At 42.6% G+C, this 16,428-nt stretch overlaps 1 protein-coding gene across 1 annotated transcript in view; it reads right to left on the bottom strand.

Annotated features, from left to right (window-relative positions):
• Rnf175 (ring finger protein 175) overlaps positions 1-15,997 on the bottom strand; it is a 39,090-nt gene extending 23,093 nt beyond the window's left edge. The window contains 2 exon segments of the mRNA XM_051199239.1: positions 5,704-5,848; positions 15,762-15,997. Coding sequence (XP_051055196.1) covers positions 5,704-5,848; positions 15,762-15,997 — 381 coding nt within the window.
• Positions 15,998-16,428: the final 431 nt, after the last annotated feature.

Below are 16,428 nucleotides of genomic sequence, written 5' to 3'. Positions count from 1 at the left end.
CCTGACTTGGGTAGTAGGAATCAGATTTAGGTCCTCTGTAGGAGCAATAAATGTTCTTACCTGCTGAGCCACCTCTCTAGCCCAAAATTAGTTACTTTTTATAGTTGGATTTTAAGTATATTTTGGATTCATGTTCATTTCCAAGTATGCACTACTGTAAATATTTTCTCTCAGTCTGAGGCCTGTTTGTTATTTGGTTTTTCATTTTCTTTATAGTACCTTTGACAGGATAGTTCTTAATCTCCGTAAATTAAAATGCACTGATATTTTCACTCATGGGTCAGACTTTTTGGCATCAGGCCTAACAATTTGCCACCAAACCCAAGTGTGCTGAAATATTTTTTTCTATGTTATCTTATAAAAGTCTTGTATTTTATTATTTAAGTCTAAAGTATGTTGACTTTTTGTGTGGAGATTATAGGTTTTACACCCAGATTAACTTTTGTTTTGCATATGAAAGTTGAAGGGATCCATCACTTGCATTGGAAGTCTAGACCTTCTCCTTTGAATTGTCTGCCTCTCATTGGGATGCCTATACTTGTGTGGTTGTGCTGGGGACCGTCCATTCTGGCCAGTAATTGTGTGTTTATTCCCTTTTCTAACATCACACTGTTGATGACTGAAGCTGGTTAGCAAGTCTTGAAGTTGGATGGTACCAATCCTTTCACCTCATTCTCCTTCACTGTTGGACTTGCTATTCTGGTTCTTTGGCCTTTTTATATTAACTGGAATCATTTTTGTACAATACACAAAACAGCTCACTGGAATTTTGATTTGTTTTTTATTGATCCTATAGGTCAAAATGGAAACAATTAGCATCTTAACAATATGTAATATGAGCGTGAGGTATCTTTCTTCTTATTTTTAGAGCTTTTCTGTTGTCTGCATTGAGATCCTGCATATTTTCTTTTCTTTTTTTAAAGTAAAACTAATAACTTTTATTATTTGTTTGTGTTTTCAAGCAGCCACTTTATTAACACTTAAGGTTGAAGTATTATGGGTAACTATACTCACCTTAGTGGACTGATGAATGGCTATATCCATTAATGCATTAGCTACCACTATAAACATCAAAACATTTCACCTCAAGAGACTTCCAGATCCAGACCATCTATTCTCATTCCTGGCCTCAGGAAACTACTGGTCTGACAACTGTCACTCTAGACTAAGTCTGTCTTCTTTGTGGCATGACTAGACATGCTGCTTCTTTTTTCTTGCGGGTTACGGATGGATTGTCCCTGCACATGTTTTCTTAGGTATATGCTCAAGTTTTTCTGCTGATGGTAGATCTCACCTGGGATTATCCCTATTCACCTACCTCTGTGATTTTAAGGTGGTGGGTTCCTGTGTCTCCAATTCTCTGACAGGTTCAGTAGCTTTTGATGCTGTTTGCTCAAGTGGTTTTTGGCTTTTTTTTTTTTTTTTCCTGTTGTTATAAGATTGGGAGCAATGACTTCTACAGTTTTTATGTGCTGGAGTAGAAACTGGCTCCCTTTCTTATTTCTCTACAGTCTGTTATCTTAAATATCAGGAAAATGAGGTTCACTGTGATTCCATGAGTGGCTAGAACCTTTCAGCTCCTTAGCAAGCCAGCGGTGTTCCTCTTCATCACCCTCCCTCCAGTTCCAATGAGTACATCTCATAAAATTAGCCCAGGAAAATGTTATGTAAACAAGCATGCTGGAGTAGAAGGGTGTGGCAAGGGGGGGGCACATGTACACATGTATTTATTAAAAAAAACACATCAAAATGCTCTAATGTAAACTGCAGATCAATGACCAATGAGTCACTTTAGCTTTACAAAAACATCTAGAGAATTCTTCCATTAGCAGACTGCTTTAGTAGTACATGTTTATGTATGTATATAAATGTTAGACAAATTATCTGTTGTGCATGTTCAAAGTCAACTAATGGCTCTGAACCATTTAGTCCCCATGCTAGAAATTCTGGTAGAAATGTTTCTAAGCCATACCACTGTGAGGCGGGTCCTTAGTGTGTCTGTTGTATAGAGAAGAGAACCATGACTTAGGGATATTTAAGGAGCTTGCTCTTGATGTGGGAATAAATGACTAGTGAGGGACGCTGGATCCTAGTTTTCTTTCCAATTATTTATAATGAATTAATTATACTGCTTTGGCCAATATGTTTAAATTCTATGAACTACATTGTACAAAGTGGAATTAAAGATTAAGTACCACCCACATATAACTGGACTAATGTTCAAAAGGCTCATATCATAGCTATAATAGTAATTCAGGAAGTTTATATCATTATTAAAGTGATTATAATAATTATTATAGTGTGATATAGCAATTATAATCATATATGCTGTATATTGATGTACTACTAACATATTGGTGGCGGTTAAGCAGCAAATTATGGCAATAGACTTTACAATATGGCCCTTTATTATATTACATTGTAGAGTATATGGCCTTTTGTTATATTATACTGTAGGTGATGTGACCCTTGCAATGTTGTGGAAGAGCTAGAAACCTCACAAATCTTATAAATGAGTTCAAGGCTCTCAGTAGCTGATGGGAGATGTTATTCTGTATATGTTTTTCTTATTGGTTGATGCATAAAACACTGTTGGCCAAAATAGGCGGGTCTAAGAGATGAGGAGAATTCTGAGAAACATAGTCAGAGTCAGACTCCATGTGAGACCGTAAAGGATTAAGAGGTCCGGTCTTTCTCTGATAAGATAAGACCACGTGGAAATACTTAGATTAACAGAAATGGGTTAATAATTAAGATAGAGATAGCCAATAAGAAGCCCAAGCCACCAGCTAACAGTTTCATAATTAATATAGTGTCTGTGTGTTCATTTGGGGTTGATGCTTCTGTGGGACCAGGCTGGTGGGAAATTTTGTAACAAGTAGCCCTGGCAGATACCACATGATCTCAGGTGTCCATAGAAAATACGCAGAAACTAGGCTCTCTCTGGGTAGCTATTTAGGATACCAAACTGTAGGCTTAAGATATTAACTCAAATAATATATTCAGTCCTGGTTTCCCCAATATAGTTCATTTAATGCATAATTTAAAAAGCAGAGTCTCAACAAGATATGGGTGCTTCATGAAGTACTTCCAGTTCTGGTGGTGACACATGCCACCAGAGTCATGCTGCCTTATGCTCTGGAAATGAATTTCCAAGATGAGACTTAAAGCACAGAGCAATCAGGGCTACATGTGGAAAAGCCAGGCCTCACCACTCAATGTTCCCATGAGTGACAGCATCATTGGAGACATGCAGGGGAAACAGCCACTTGATTTGCTCCTTTGGGACAATGCCATTAAGGGACCAATGGCCTACTTAGCTTCTAAGCTAACCCAACAGAGCATGGCCATAAAGAGACCTGGCTCTGCACATGATAACAGTCAGGGCCCCTTCAATCAAGGCCCCCAGCTCTGTGAAGAGTAAGACAGGACTGCCCCAAGAGAGGACATGGTCTCAGCCACTTGGTCATCTCCATGGTGAGCCTTAGAACTTCAGAGCCCCTTCGGGTTGACATAAAGTAAGAGAGCTGTGTGAAAGAAATCAGAAATCCTCAACCTTAGGGAGCAAAAGTGGGGTGTCTGAGGGGTTCTAAGTTCATCCCAGAGCACAGGCATCTCAAGTGTCCAAATCAGCAACATGAATGAGAGAAGATAGTTCAGAGAGCCCACCTCGACCCAGAGAAGACCAGAAATGCCAGTAGACACAAGTCCCCCAAGAGATGCTGACTGTTAGGTAGCCATACTTGGGTCATGACATCAGTAAGAGCTTCATACTTGCTGCTGTACTGACATACATCCTCAGAGATGGCAGAGTCCTGGGCATTTGCCACCACAAAACTCAATGGATAAAACCATCAAAGGAAACAGGGTAACAGACAATTGGCTCATATGACCTGTTTCCTCTCAAGGGCAGGGAACTAACACCCCACTGGTGCAGAAACAAAATTACTCTGTGTAGCTAATTTCAGAGATAGTTGTCAAGTATAGAGAAAGGACAGAGAGAGGGCTCAGTGGTTTGGAGCACTTGATTTTGCAGAGGACCCAGGTTTGATTTCCAGCATTCACAAGGCATCTCACAATCATCGATAACTCCAGTACCAGAGAATATGATGCCCTCTTCTGGCTTATTCTGGCACTGCACTCATGTGATGTGCAGGAAAACACGCAGGACACATAAAATAAGTAAAAAAAAAAATTAACAAAACAAAGATGGAATGGAGCACTGAGTGATTTTTTTTTTTTTAGGTCTTCAGGCTCCTTTTTGCATGAGAATTCAGAAGTGCCATCTTAGGTTTTTCCATTTTACCTGGGGTGAGAGGCAAGATAGAGTTCTTTGTGATGCAGACCGTGGATAACTAGTGATATTTGATTGTAGTTTCATCTATTTAAAACTTATTCAAGTGCAGTTCAAGGGGTGGTTTTTGTTATTATGTTTTCATTTACTCTTGAGAAGTTCACAGAGGTGTACAATGCTATCTCCACTTCCCTCTAACTCCTCTGAATCTCCTCCCATACCCCTATTTCATGTCCTTTATTAGACAGAAAAGACAAAAACCCAAACCAACTGGGTCCATTTATAACTGCCCATATCCTCACCATGGAAAGCAGGTCACAGGAACATGGCTAATCTACCAGAGGCCAAGGAGGTGAGCTTTTTTAAATTAACAAGGTAATGATGCCAAACTATTCTGATGGGTTTGTTTACATAACAAAATAAAGCAAGAATTTCTTCTCTTATCAACATATTAAAATTGCTGAAATTTAAATAGTATATCATACTGAAAATTCCTCTAGACCCTGACTTCACAGGAAGTAATGTTTATGGTGGGAAAATAAATAAAACACTGGTCTAAGACAGCCCTGTATCTTTCACAGGCAAGTCTTTTATAAAAGGCAGTGCAAGGCTCATTCCCATAGAAAGCATCCACAGAGGATCTGCCCCCTCACCCTGATTCTGCATTCAGGACACATCTGAATGTAAACCAGGGGTTTTCTAAGTGTGGTCTCAGGAAAACCAGCACCAGAAATACCTGTGAACTTGGTTCCAGTTGAATCAGAGACTGACAGTGGGGCCTCGGGAACTGACCAACAAAGCCATCCAGAGAATTCTGACGTACCTTAGGCCACAGGGATGTTGAGGTTCGGTGGGCATGCTCCAGTGGGACTGGGCTGCAGGAAGGATATCCTGGTCTGGGTTACACACATCCATGGAAATGCAAACCATTTGTGGCAAGATGACTGCCAGCAATGTCTGTTGCTATTACTTACCTTTGGCAAAATAACACGAAGCAGCTTCAACTATTGATTTCTGCTCTCCTAAGCCTCATTTTCTAAGCTTTTGGCAGATGTTGTTCATGCATGAAGGGAAAAATGGTGGTTAAGTTAGGGATTCTCACCTTGGCCTTAGAGACATTTAATTTGGTAATTTTTGTTGTAGGAGTTGGCCCGCGTGGTGGAAGTTTACCAGCATCCCCTGCTTCTTCCCACTGGACACAGGGAGCACTCCCTCTCTTTCCACACCGTCCCCCTAGTCAGGTCTGGACAAACAGAAGCCTTTCTAGACACTGCCAGGGGCCTCTGCAGAGCAAAAGTGTACTTGGCTGGGAGACACTGACCGAAGCCATTGCAGTTCTAGTCCACATAGGAGGAACGTGGCAGCCAGAGGACAGTGGAGCTGGCAGCCTGGGGGGGGGGGGGACTCACGCTGTATGAGCGGCTGTGCCTCTGTCTCCCCTGCACCAGCATCGCCTGCACGGTGATCAGGGCAGAGAAGATCAAGATCGTCTCCACTCTGGAGGCCCCGTGGTCCTGGTGCATCTGAAGCATCTTCTCCTACTTCAGGCTGCATCTGACACACAGGCCACGGAAAAGGCCCTAACTAGCCTTTGTGTCTGGCAAAACATCAACACTACCCTGGCCCATAAGAGAATGAGGATTTCAAATGTAGGTGGTGGTAAGCTTCGATGAGAGTTTTTCTTGGCTTCTTCCTTTCCTTTGGGATTGGGGGAAGGAGCAACAAAACCAACCCCCACCCCAGTCCTTTGCTTTCATGTGTGACTTTGACCAAGTAGGCAGAGAAGACTTTGGCTCCAGTTGGTTCCAGATCAACCACTTCATTGTCTCATAACACTGAGAAGATCATCTGTCATCAGACATAAGGCTACAAAAAGACTCGTAAGTTGACTTTAGTTTCTACTGTTTTTAAGCAAAAAAGTTGCCCAGCACATAGATGGTGCCTGTGCCACTGGCAGTAATGTGACCCGCAACTGAGAGACTGATTGCATAAACTATTATATTAATACAAACATTATAGGGAGAAAAACAGGTTTAAGTATTTTCTTGGACAGGCACAGTCAGATGATAAATGGGTTTCAGTTTTAGCTGGACACTCTGTTTGCACCATGATAAATGACATCACTAAACTAGCATGCCATCTGATGTGTGACCTTGAAGAGATTCTAGAGCAAGTGTTCTTAACCTTGACTGGAAGTTGGATTATTAGAGAGCTATGGAAAGTTCTGGTGCCCAAGCTGCATCCCAGATGGCTTAAGTGACAAATAAGGGGCATTGAGAGCTGAATCACACATAGAAAGCCCAATCCCTAGTTCTTCAGCCTGCTAGAATTCAAGCATTAGAGATACAACCCATGCCACCTCCACTTGTCAGCCCAGCCTTAACAACACTTTGATCTTGGCCCTTTAGCCTTTAGAAATACCAGGAAATCAGTGTTTGTTGCTTAAATCCTCTCATCTTTATGGTAGCCCTAGCAAAGTAATGTAGATTTCCAGGATAGAAATTTATCTTTTAAAAATGTAATCAGCATAAGTTTCTTTTTAATGGTTATATAAAACTAACTGTATTTTAATGGGGTATGTTGTGATCTTTACATACATGCATAGACTGCATAATGTTCAAAGTATCAGTAATTTTAAAAAGTTTCCACATGATTTTTTTTAACGTGATTTTAAGGGTGGTCAAGACTGGGATGGGAACCACTGGTCCAAAGGGGCGAGGGACAGACAGAGAGACAATGTGGTGTTGGGTGAGACATAGAGTCAGGGAGTGGAGAGGGAGGTAGGAGGAGGGGAAGAAAGGGGAGGGGCAAGCAGGCAGGCAGACAGGCAGACAGACGGACGGACGAGTGTCAGTCAGACCTAAAGTCAAATCAATCAGACAAGAGGAAAATGTAAATACAGGATAGCACAATGTCAATGACAGTGGGACATGCTCAGTCAGGGTACCTTTCTGCTCTGGCTGATTACCATGTGCAGTTGGCTAGCAGTGCATTCAGAATCCTGTAACCTGTGAAAGGTTCTTGTTGGGTCTGCCAACCATTTGGGGTCTCTCCTTTTCCAGCATTTCAACAGAACCTGGACGTATCCAGCACTTCAGAAAAGGGCCCCATCTAAACCCCAGGGGTGCCCCCTGCTGGAGAAGACATAGAAATGACCTTTCTGAGATAGAGTGGAGCTTGGAGATGGGCTTAGGATATCAGTATTGCAAGGGACACATATGGACTAGAACCTTCCATTTGTCAAGTGAAGAAGATGGAGTCAAATCGGGGAAATAATATGAACAAGGTTACATAGATCTGATGGAAGCCGACCACAGAAGACAAGAACGATTTCTAAAAGCTTATGAGATACATTCGCTCCTCAGAAGAAATGGGAGCAAGAAGAGGAATGACAAGAGTCTAAGAACTTAGGCCTTTTACAAACCTAAATATAAAATGAGCATTAAATATCCTGTGAAATGAACGGCCTTTCCACATAGGCCAAGAGGGGAGGACATAGGACATGTAGATTCATCTTCAATCTAAGATGGGGCTTCCATAGTTAGAAAATAAAATCTGCCTTATATATTAGTAATCTAGTGTGTGTGTGTGTGTGTGTGTGTGTGTGTATGTGTGTGTACACCTACATGCATACCCACCACATACCCCCATATTTATGTAATGAAAATGCATCTTAAGTGGGTAAACCTATACAGAAGTACTATGAAGAGCATACATTAGTATACACATGTTAGAAGTATTTCCTATTCTGAATAGGAATACATTCATAATTGATTACTATAATGCAAAAAAGGGAGGGGCTTTTTATTTTTATTTCTTTCATGTGGTACTCTCAATACCCAATGGCCCCACTATAGGTCCCAGAACACAGAGGAAACAGCGTGTAAAGAAAACCAGATGTGTCATTTGCCTAAAATAAATGAGAACTTCATAGTGCCACATTTTTAAGAACACAGAAATCTAACTTGGTGGTACTGCATGGGTCACATGGGAGAAGACACATAGAATCCACACTCTCTGGGTCTAAAATATCTTTGCTACATACACACGCTATCTTACTCCAACTCTATGTTAGGACAACTACAAATACAACCATGACTTCATCCAATTTCTCAAGCTTATTGTTAATAAAAACATACATAAAAATACTAATAACTTACTTTCATGCATCATCTGTGGAAAGCTTGGAGAGCTGGAAAACATAAAAGGACACTTATTAAAATTTCTTTATTTTCTCAACATGTAGTTTAAAACATTACATGAGAAATCCAAACTAGAAAAAAAAAAAAAAACCAAAGCCCAAAACCAGTAACATCTCCAGCACTGCAATCATTTAGGATGAAAGCAATTATAAAATAATTTGCTTACAGAATGAAAACAAAACAAACAAATGGAGAGCACAACAAAACATCAGCAATCAGGTCACTATTAATAAATATTTGATTCTTTTCCTAGGTCAGAAAACCAGATGTGTCTCTAATTCCTGTCCTTTTGTTTTGGCAAATCAATCAAGATTGTAGAGAGGGACCTCTCCAGGCAGTGCCCCTTAAGCTTCAGGGACATGGCTTGTAAATCCAGCACTCCTAAAACCCATCTGCTTGATGGTGTCTGGAATGTCGCCAGTGAGTAAACAGGATCTCCAAGTTCAAGGCTTTAGAATCAGAGCTAACTAGAAGTTGGATTTGTTTGGAGTATCTTGGTGCCTTCTAGGTAAGGAGGCATTACTGTGTAGAGTCTACATCCTTGCAGTTGAACTGGCAAGCACAGACGTTCCCAGAGCAGGATCCACCAAACACTGCTCCCAGTTACTTAAAAACTTCAAAGCAACCAGTAGAAAAACAACCTTACAGCAGCCAACTTTCTAGGCCAACAGTGTTAGAAGATACTGTTCTAAAAGCTGAAATTCCTGAAGATGGCAGAGAAGTAATTAGAATATTTGTTATACCATACTACCCACATGTTCATTTTCCTCTACATTTTCTTCAAATGGTGTAGCCAATTCTGACATGGTTCAATCTGGGATTTCCAACTCAAATGGACTCTGTATGAATGTATGCTTCTGTGCGAGGCACCAGCCATTCCCCCAGAGGAGACAGTGAGAGCTAGATGACTCTGTTCCATTTCTTAGATAGGTTTATGCAACATTTTGCTGGATGGTGTCAGGAGACAAGAGGTGGTTGGTGCAATGCTTGATTGACATCTATCTCATGGCTTCCAAGGGTGGGACCTAGATGGAGGTCACAGCAGCAGGGCTCAGGTGCCAGCTTCTAGTAATGTAGAAACTCTCAAGTAATAGCAGTGCCTACGTGTGGTGGCTTGAATAAGAATGACCCCTGAATGAGCTGGAGAGATGGTTCAGCGGTTAAGAGCACTGGCTGCTCTTCCAGAGGACCTGAATTCAATTCCCAGCACTCACATGGCAGCTCATAACTGTTATGTGATACCAATTCCAGGGGACTGGACAATCATGGCAAAACACCAGTGCACATAAAATATAAAAGATGCCCCCTGTGGGCTCATGTTACAATGTTTGGTTCCCAATTGGCAGACTATTTGGGAAGCATTAGGAGCTGTGACCTTGTGGAGTAGGTGTTTCAAAAGCCCACACCAGGCCCCACCTATCATTCTCTGCCTGCAACAAGCAGCTCTCAGCTACTGCTCCTGTGCCTGTTTGCCTGCCGCCACCATGCTTCCTGCCACGATGGCCATGGACTCACACTCTGAAACTGTAAGCACGTCCCCAGTTGAATGCTTTCTTTTATAAGCTCCCTTGGTCATTGTGTTTCTTCATAGCAACAATACTGCTCACAGAAACTAAAGTACCTTTGATAAATCCCCCTCTGCAGGTTCCTGTTTTGGAGGAGAAAACATTGAGTGGGTTGAATGGGTTTGGAGCCCAGAGCCCTGTGTCTATCCAGCACTGACTACTGTCAAACAACGAGTTCCTAGTTCTCCGGATAATGATCTCACATGAACCACTAATCTGGTGTCTGTCTCATTTCCTCCACACTAGATGATGGAATGATATAACAATTGCATGTGTCCACTTCATTAGAATAGAGTGAGCCTCAGTGAGATATTCTATGAGAGGTTTATGGGAAGGAGCTTAATCCAAAAACCAATTAGCTCAGCAAAAGTAGTATCTAAAGGACTCTCCTCCTTTTGCTGCTAGAGATCTTTTGGGTTAATGGTGCTTGATGCTAAAATTAAACTCAAATAGGGAACTGAGTATTCAATGGGGGGAACAATCTATCTGCCAATTACTAGTAATAGAGCCATGGGCATGAATGTCTGCAACCACCCACTGGACTCTGTCACTTTTAAATGGAGGGTGATAGATTGTTCTTCTGAAGTCTAGGCAAGTTGAGGATATAGAATTATATTTCAGAAATGTTTCTGTTAACTACCAGTGATGATTCCCTTAGGTAATATGATACTGAAACTATCATTTCTTAACAAAAGGTAATGGTGATGGTATAACAGTAATATTCTTAGAGACACTTTTGAAAAGTTGTTTGCTACAGTTCTCAATAGTACAACTTCCCCCCACCCCACCAGGTTGGTGCCTACTTTGGAGGCCTTGTTTTCTGAGATACTATTTGGTAAGCCTATTCGAGGTCCTAAGAGGCTGGAAATTATCTAGACACTGGAATTTGTCTAGAAGGATGAGCATACCAAGAATTAAGACTGATGCTGGCTCACCAGACTCTGAAATCCAAAACACAGAGGGTGGGCCACCAGACTCTGAAATCCATGGTACAGCCTCAATGGACATCTGAAAACTACTGGCTGAGGGACAGGAAGACAGATGAGGGACTGGAGCAGTCCAGGAGTATACCCAACTGCCTATGATAAATGAGCCACTTTGAATCAGTTTGGAAAAAGAAGGGATTGTTCAATAAATAGTTCTGTGCCAACTGTAAAGGTTTTGGTTTCTGTATTTCAAAATAAATCATATATGGATCAAGTATTTACATATAAGGATGAAACTCTTCAAAGCATTAGATGAAAATGTGGGTAAATATTTTATACATTGTGTGGTGGATCAGACATTTAGAAGTGTGATATGGAGCCCCACAATGATAAATAAAGCAAAAGAGCTGGGGTTTTCTGAGCACATAAGAATCAGATATATTACAGTTGTTTTTACTGAAAGACAAACTTGGAAAAACAGCAGTCTGAGAGGCATAAAGCTAGAAACCTAAATGTAAAAAGAGCTTTGTAGTAGATATGTATTAAAAGGACACAAAACTCCAAAGGATGGAATATGTGAGTAAGAGATTCACAAAAGAAATATAAAGGTCCAATATATTTGTGGAAAGATGTCCAAACTCACTAATAATAACCACGATTTAAAAAACAAAAGAGAATCAAGTAAAAATAAGGTCTTCCAGTGAAACATGAGAAGTCAAATGTATGCACTTGCCTCCTCTCCTTCACACGTGGCTGGGGTGGCATTGGAAGGGTTTCCAAATAAAAGGAGAAGAGAAGGGAATGTAAGCAACAATTACAGGGTTGAAAGCAGATCAATTCTGGGAAAGGTAACATGGAGTCAGGACACTGAGGGAAGCCAGCACGGGAAGGGAACTCCCTCAAGGGAAGGGGCCGCTGGAGGAGTTCCAGGACTTCTGGGGCAGGAGTGCACCTGGGACTGATAACCACAGGTTTAGCTTAGAGTTAGCCAAGGGCACGCATGGCTGGCAAAACAGAAAGAACACAACCCCTCCAGATTCCAAGCCTAGCAGGCTGTGCAGATCTGGGGTGAGTAGGTAGATTTCTAATAATTAGGAGTTTAGCATGTGGGCCTCTGTTGTGTTCTTGGCCTTGGTTTTGGGAACACAGACCTGCCTACTTGACTCAGTATTGGTGACAAGACACACTTTTCACATAGAAGATGAGAAGATTGTATTCTGTGGAAACAATCTAACCCAAGAGAAAGGACCTATAGCTGTGTACAGTTCTTATTCACCCTGAGAAAATGTTTAGCAAGTCAGCCACCATCTCTGTCTATCAACAGAGGTCTCTGTTGCAAGAGAGCATCCAAAGTCTTGTCATGTGTGTAGTGAACAGCAAAAGGCATACTGTTTGAGACAGAAGGTTCTGCACCCATAATGACAAGAATCACATAGAGATACAAACAAAATAAGATAAAGTAACAGAAATAAAACTAAATGGAAGGACTGAATACACATGAAGAAACTCAAAGAATTTAAGAAATCTTAAGAGAACAAATGTAGGGCAGAAAATAATATTAGAGAACTTGCCCAGTTTCTAGCAGAGGCAGAAAAACTTAACTTACACAAGAGAGTTGCCAGAGCCTGAAAAGTCCTCTTTTGAAAAATAAAATACTTACCAAGTGGATGAAAATATCCATACATTTGTCTTTCTTTGAAAAGAAGTCTGTAGGATCTTTAGAATGATAACATAGGTTGCTGTTTCATGGCATGTTTAGGAAAGCATACATCAAAAATAGCTGTGCCTAATATGAACCCATTTATGTATATACATGTTCATATAAAAAGACATCCAGATGACCAAGACACTCAGGATGGTTACAATAAAGACCAAGAACATCCCATAGGGATGTAGCTTGAGACAGCTGCTCTCCTTTTATATGTGTCTTCATTAACTGTGTGTCTTCATTAACATGTGTCTACATGAATAATGCTGCCTAGAAAGTCGTTTCCATTCCTCTATCTTTGTTCCCCCTGTCTGATCAGTTACCAGGACCTCTTCTTCCTGTCTCTGTACCATTGTTTGAATCTACCTCTTGCCTTCTTTGTAGTCTGGCAAATCTCACATTTGTGCTTCAGAGTCTTCTAACTGCTTCATACACACCTCTATTCATCTGTCACTCCTACTGTGAACTAATCTGACTCCAGAGGACATTACCTGCCTCCCCACCCTATCCCCACCCCAGCACAGTCACCTATTGCAGTGTCTCCAATTTCGTGCCATAGACTCATGTCCAACCTATCTAACTGCTGAAAGCGGAAACCCAGAGCCCCATTCTGGATCCTATCCTCTTGTTGACCCTATCTCAAGTATGACCTCATACATGCGTCCACTCCTTTCCATCCCTTATGGCTGTTAACCATCTTCTCATTTATTGGGTTATCCATTCAGCAGCTAAGTCTTGGTTGTGCTAGGCGCTAGGCTAAGAGATGACATACAGTGGTGAAGGAAGATAGATAAAAGTTTCCTATGTTACAGAGGAAATAATGAAGTATAGATAAGGTAGCAGTTCTCAACCCATGAGCCACCACCCCTTTAGAGGAGAATGACCCTTTCCCAGAGGTCATCTAAGACCATCAGAAAATACAGATGTTTACATTATGACTCATAACAGTAGCAAAATTACAGTTATGAAGTAGCAACAAAATAATTTTATGGTTGGCGGTCACCACAACATGAGGAACAAAGGGTCACTGAAATAAGCTGTCAAAACTGGCACCCGATGAGGTAAGCACTATGAAGAAAACAAACAGAATTTGCCGTAGATAATAAGCAACAGGAGGGAGGTACTGTCACATTTGAGCTAGGATGGCTCGGAAACATCCTGAGGACAAGATAGAGAAGGACAGTTCCAAGCTTGTCCCCACTCCCTGGAATCTCTTCTGCATCGAAGTTTAAGTGTGATCATATGAAAAGTAAACAGACAATGGCAACAGAAAGAGTTCCATGGCACTTTAGGAGAAAAGCATGCTTCAAAACCATTCTATACAGTACCTATGAGTGGTATACCACACGCTCAATCAACACACTTGAAAAGATGCTACTGTCTTCAAAAAGAAACTTAAAAGTCAAAGGGTAATGTTAGCTACAGTTCCAAGGACAGTCGGTCATGGTGAGAAGTGAAGGCACCCAGGGCTTGAAGCAGCTGGTCACATCACATCTGACAGTAAAGTGTACCTTGTATTCTCTGTTTTATACAGTCCAGGATCCCCTGCGTGGGGGAATTGTTTCTCTCATAATTAAGATGGGCCTTCCCATAGCAATTGGGATAACCCCTAGCAGGTCCATATGCCAGGTGATTTTAGATTCTATCAAATTGACAATGAACTCTAGCTATCTTTCCAAGTGACAGAGCCAGAGCAATGAACTCAGAAATTACTGAAGTCTCCTGACTACATTAGAGTCCATGGTGAGTCCCTGGTAAGAAATGTATGCTATAGGGCATTAAAAAAGTCAGACAGATAAGAGAAGATTGGGTTGCTCTAAAATGCCAGACAGAACAGGAGGCAATGCTTCAGTCATGCCTGCCTCCAAGTGTACGTTGGAGGCCATGCAAGTTGCCATCTCCTGTAGGTCCATGTGGAGAGCTACAGTTTTCATTAGACATTTCAGAGCTGGAGACAGTGACCAGGACCATCTTACCTCCAGACCGCCTCTTCCCAAGAATTTCTCTTCCTTCTTACTATTTCTGCCTTCATTTCTGGGGATGCTTTATATAGTTTTTGATTTATGTTTTCCTATTTTCGTTTTCATGGAACCCATTTGCCAGACTCAGTTCTGGATATTGGAAAGCCAGCAACTAGCAAAGGTGACCAGGAGCCGGATCTCTTGAAACTTGAATGAAATGCACAAGTAGACATGCTAACTAAAGGACGCAGGAAAAGAAAATGGGGTAAGGTTTAGAGGGGTGGGGGTTGTCACGTACAGTCTTGTCCATAGCTGCTCCAGTCTTCCTTCATGTCGCCAGCTCTTGTGAAGTTTAACTGAAGCCAACACTTAGTTTTCTAAGACCTGCTTAAATGCACACCCTCTAGTCACGCTCCCAGCCTCTTCTACCTTCTTCCCACATAAGGAGTGTCTAGTCTTCCACTCTCAGAGGGTTATTTTTGTTCTTATCTTAAGGATGCAGGCTCCAGAAGAAAAGCCCGCCTCTGATGGTATGCCTGCATCCAACCTAGTATGCATAGCGCCAGTGCCAGCCAGAGCAGAACTGTCTCATGAACAAACATAAAAAAAAAAAAGACTGGATTTTTAATACTCACCACTGGGAGGTAAAAACTAGTACAGCAGAACTCCAAACCTGAGCATCAGCAACTTCCTGGGGGTAGACAAACTAATTAATAACTAGGTTCCAACACACAGGTTTGAATCAGAACCTTGAGGCAGAGCCCAACAAGGTGCCCTTTAAAGAGTCATCAAGTAATCCAGATGCACACTCTAGATAAGATGTTCAGGGCCACCCTGGGCCACTGGGAGCTGCAGCAAGCAGGGAGGACGAAGAGGCAGCCTCCCTGGTGGATGGGGATAGATCAGGGACAGCCTGGGAGAAAGGACCAAGAGTAGGAAGAAGGCCTAGAGAAAAAGTAAGAAAGGGAGCATCTTCCAGAAGGACCCGTGACCCAGCCTCCATTCTGGGCAGGCTCACATCCCCATGGGCGGAGTCTTGGAGACCAGACCGCGCCTGGCGCTAACTAGGCAACATCCTCAGGACCCTAGAAGGTCCCTGGCCTACGCCCTACCTGTACCAGCTCCCTGCTCGAGCAGCTGGGGCACCTCCAGCTCGGCTGCCGCCCTGAGGGCCGCCATGATCGTCGCAGCGGGCGCTGGATCCCCGCAGAGAGCATAAGGCAGAGACTGCAAGGGCCGTGCCCTCGGGTCATTCGTGGGAGCCAAGCCGGTGGTGGTGGGAAGGGCGACCTGGCAGTGGCAGCTCAAGGCAGTGCCTCCTCCGGAGCGCAGGACCACCATGCACCTCTTCAGAGCAGTGCGTGTCCCCTCGCCCTCAGTACCTACGCTCCTGAGTCCTCCCAGCGTCCTTCGCCCCGCCTCGTGCTCCTCTCTGGAATCAGAGGTCACTGGGCTGGAAGAGGGTCCCGAACAGGTAGGAAGAGACGGGGGAGGGGGGGGAGTTCAGGACAAATGGATCAGAGCCGGTAGGGGGAGGAGGACGGAGTCATGAGGAGAGTAAAGGAGGAGGAAGTAGGAAGGGGGAGAAGGATGTGGCAAGGGGAAGGTTGGGGAAGAGGAGGGAGAGAGGGAAGAGGGGAGGAGAGGGGGTGAGAAAGGAAGAAGGAAGGGGTGGAGGAAGGAAAAGGAAGGAGGGAAGAGGGAAAGAGGACAAGGAGAAGAAGATAGAAGAATGAGGAGAGGAAGGCGAAAGGAACAGAGGAGAAATGAAG

The sequence above is a fragment of the Phodopus roborovskii genome, unplaced genomic scaffold (genome assembly GCF_943737965.1).
Source record: "Phodopus roborovskii unplaced genomic scaffold, PHOROB, whole genome shotgun sequence".
Taxonomy (NCBI): domain Eukaryota; kingdom Metazoa; phylum Chordata; class Mammalia; order Rodentia; family Cricetidae; genus Phodopus; species Phodopus roborovskii.
This window is presented reverse-complemented; position numbering and strand designations above follow the sequence as displayed.